Source organism: Lucilia cuprina, chromosome 3 (genome assembly GCF_022045245.1).
Source record: "Lucilia cuprina isolate Lc7/37 chromosome 3, ASM2204524v1, whole genome shotgun sequence".
Taxonomy (NCBI): Eukaryota; Metazoa; Arthropoda; class Insecta; order Diptera; family Calliphoridae; genus Lucilia; species Lucilia cuprina.
This window is the reverse complement of record NC_060951.1, coordinates 17,151,231-17,153,727: the sequence shown is the minus strand read 5'-3', so window position 1 is coordinate 17,153,727 and position 2,497 is coordinate 17,151,231. Positions and strand designations below refer to the sequence as shown.

General features: G+C 39.1%; 1 protein-coding gene across 1 annotated transcript; it reads left to right on the top strand.

Annotated features, from left to right (window-relative positions):
• The first annotated feature begins 793 nt into the window (after window positions 1-793).
• LOC124418960 lies at window positions 794-1,738 on the top strand. Its single transcript, XM_046947001.1, has one exon. It carries the CDS (start codon window positions 794-796, stop codon window positions 1,736-1,738), a length of 945 nt encoding a protein of 314 aa, XP_046802957.1.
• The last annotated feature ends 759 nt before the right edge of the window (window positions 1,739-2,497 follow it).

Sequence of the window (2,497 nt, the reverse complement as noted above, 5' to 3'; positions counted from 1 at the left end):
TCGTCGCCAATAGAATCACGTCTATAGTAGAAAAAGTTGGAAATGATAAATGGCGTCATGTTTCCTCCAAAGATAATCCAGCTGATTTGGGATCTCGAGGCCTTACTGCAAAGGATTTGATATGCAATGATCTATAGTGGCATGTACCAACGTGGCTTAAACTTCCCAGTTCTGAATGGCCTTCATTCTTGCCCGTCGTAGATACACACAAAGAAATTAGACCTGTAAAAACTCATCTAAATCAAAACTCCGAAGATATTCTAACTCGGTTCTCTGATCTCTCTCGTGCCATGCGTGTAATCGCTTATATATATATAGATTTTATCATTCTACTCACCCACGTTATAAAACCACATATAATTACCCCTCTCTCACAATACAACACACAGAAATGAAACTTGTTAAACATCGCTTAGTGGTTTCTTGTCAAAAGTTTTATTTTCTCGAATATTCTTTGCTTTCTAGAGGTCAAGAGATTCCCAAAAAAAGTCCCTTGTTAACTTTTAACCCGTTTATTGATTCTGATAATATAATGAGGATCAATGGTAGACTTTCTCGGAGTGAGATGCTATCTTATGATGAAAGATTTCCTAAGATTCTCCCCTACTCAGGTCGTTTTACCCGATTGTACTTAGAACTTTTACATAAATATACGATACATGGAGAAAATTCTCTTCTAATGCGCCTAGTACGTTTAGAGTTTTGGGTACCAAAGCTAAAAAATCTTATAAAAACCGTTATTTTTAACTGCAAGACTTGTGTTTTATTTAAGAAAAAACTGAGTCAATAAATCATGGCTTCTCTGCCACCGGAACGTACGTTTTTATCGCGCCCTTTTACTAATACCGGTCTAGATTTCGCCGGTCCATTTAGTATAAAGTCATTTGCTGGCCGTGGAAGTAAAATAACTAAAGGCTATGTACTAGTATTTGTTTGCTTTGCTACAAAGGCAATTCACTTGGAGGCCACTAGTGAACTTTCAACCCAAGGTTATTTAGCGGCATTTTCCCGTTTTTACTCCCGTAGAGATAATGGAGCATCTTTTGTAGGCGCTGCTAACATATACAATAAAACCCAAGAAAACTTCTTATCCCAAGTACGAAAGAACATCCTATCTCAAAATTCATTTCAAAACATTGAGTGGCGTTTTAACCCCCCTGGAGCTCCTCATATGGGAGGACTCTGGGAAGCAGGTGTAAAAAGTTGTAAATCTCATCTCAAAAAGATATCTCATGCACAACATTTTACCTTTGAAGAATTCACAACTATGCTTACAAGAATTGAAGCTTGTCTTAACTCAAGACCATTAAGTCTAATGAGTGACAACCCCAATGAAATAAGCGCTTTGACACCCGGTCATTTTCTTATTGGCGCCCCTCTGCTGTCACCCCCAGAACCAGACTACTCTAGTCGATCACTTAGTTATGCAAATAGATGGCAGAAATTAAATGTACTCCACCATCATTTCGCATGTAGATGGAAAGAAGAGTATTTAAAAGAATTGCATAAACGCATAAAGTGGAAATATCCCCAAAGAAAATTCGCTGTTGGTGACCTAGTTGCAATCAAGAAAGATCATCTTCCCCCAAATGAATGGCGACTTGGTCGTATACAAAAGGTTTCCCCAGGTCAAGATAATAATGTTAGAGTGGCGGAAATTATTACCTCAACTGGTCCTATAACAAGGCCAATTGTTAAATTAGTTCTCCTTCCCCCTAATAATAACGAATCAAACTAATTCTACCCTTTATTTACAGCACTATGTCTCCACAACACCGTCAAAGACGAAATTTAATTGATACAAGAAGTTTATCTCCCACAACAGAAAGAAGAAGAAACCAACGTCACCAACCAGTCTGTCGCTTGTGCAGAAGAGACCACCCCTTACGAACCTGTTATAAATTCAATAATATGAATATAACAAACAAACTCAAAATCGTCAAAAAATATAATTATTGCCAAACTGTCTGGCACACAGTCACGTCCTGGCAAGATGTCGCAGCTCACACTTTTACATTTTCATGCACTTGTCAGGCCAACACGCATCATCAGTCCCAATCCAGAGGGTAATTTGCTCCAGTCAACAGTTTTACGGCCAACTGTAATGGTAAAAGTCCAACTCGGTGGCGAATGGCGTGATGTACGTGGCATAATAAATCCGTCATTCGAAACTAGTCAAATTGCTGACTTCCTACCAACTCGTTATCATCTCCCAGTTGAAAGGTCAAGCTCCCGCCGCACTTGCACAATTACCTTTAAACCACACTTTGTCAATAGACCGGTGGTCGTAGTAAATGTTTTAGTAACCAAAGAGTTACCACAATTTCAAAGGCCGATGGAGTTAGATGCATCAGTTGCTGAACCGTACAAAAATCTACATCTGGCTGACCCTAAGTTCTATAATTCATCAGAGATAAACCTGATCCTCGGCGCTGACGTTTACCCACATATTATTAAGTCGGAAATTCGTCCCGCTACACTCACTTTACCCATGGCT

Bases quoted from the DNA above. Each gene is read 5' to 3' on its own strand.
- LOC124418960 (XM_046947001.1), top strand. From the start codon at position 794: ATGGCTTCTCTGCCACCGGAACGTACGTTTTTATCGCGCCCTTTTACT.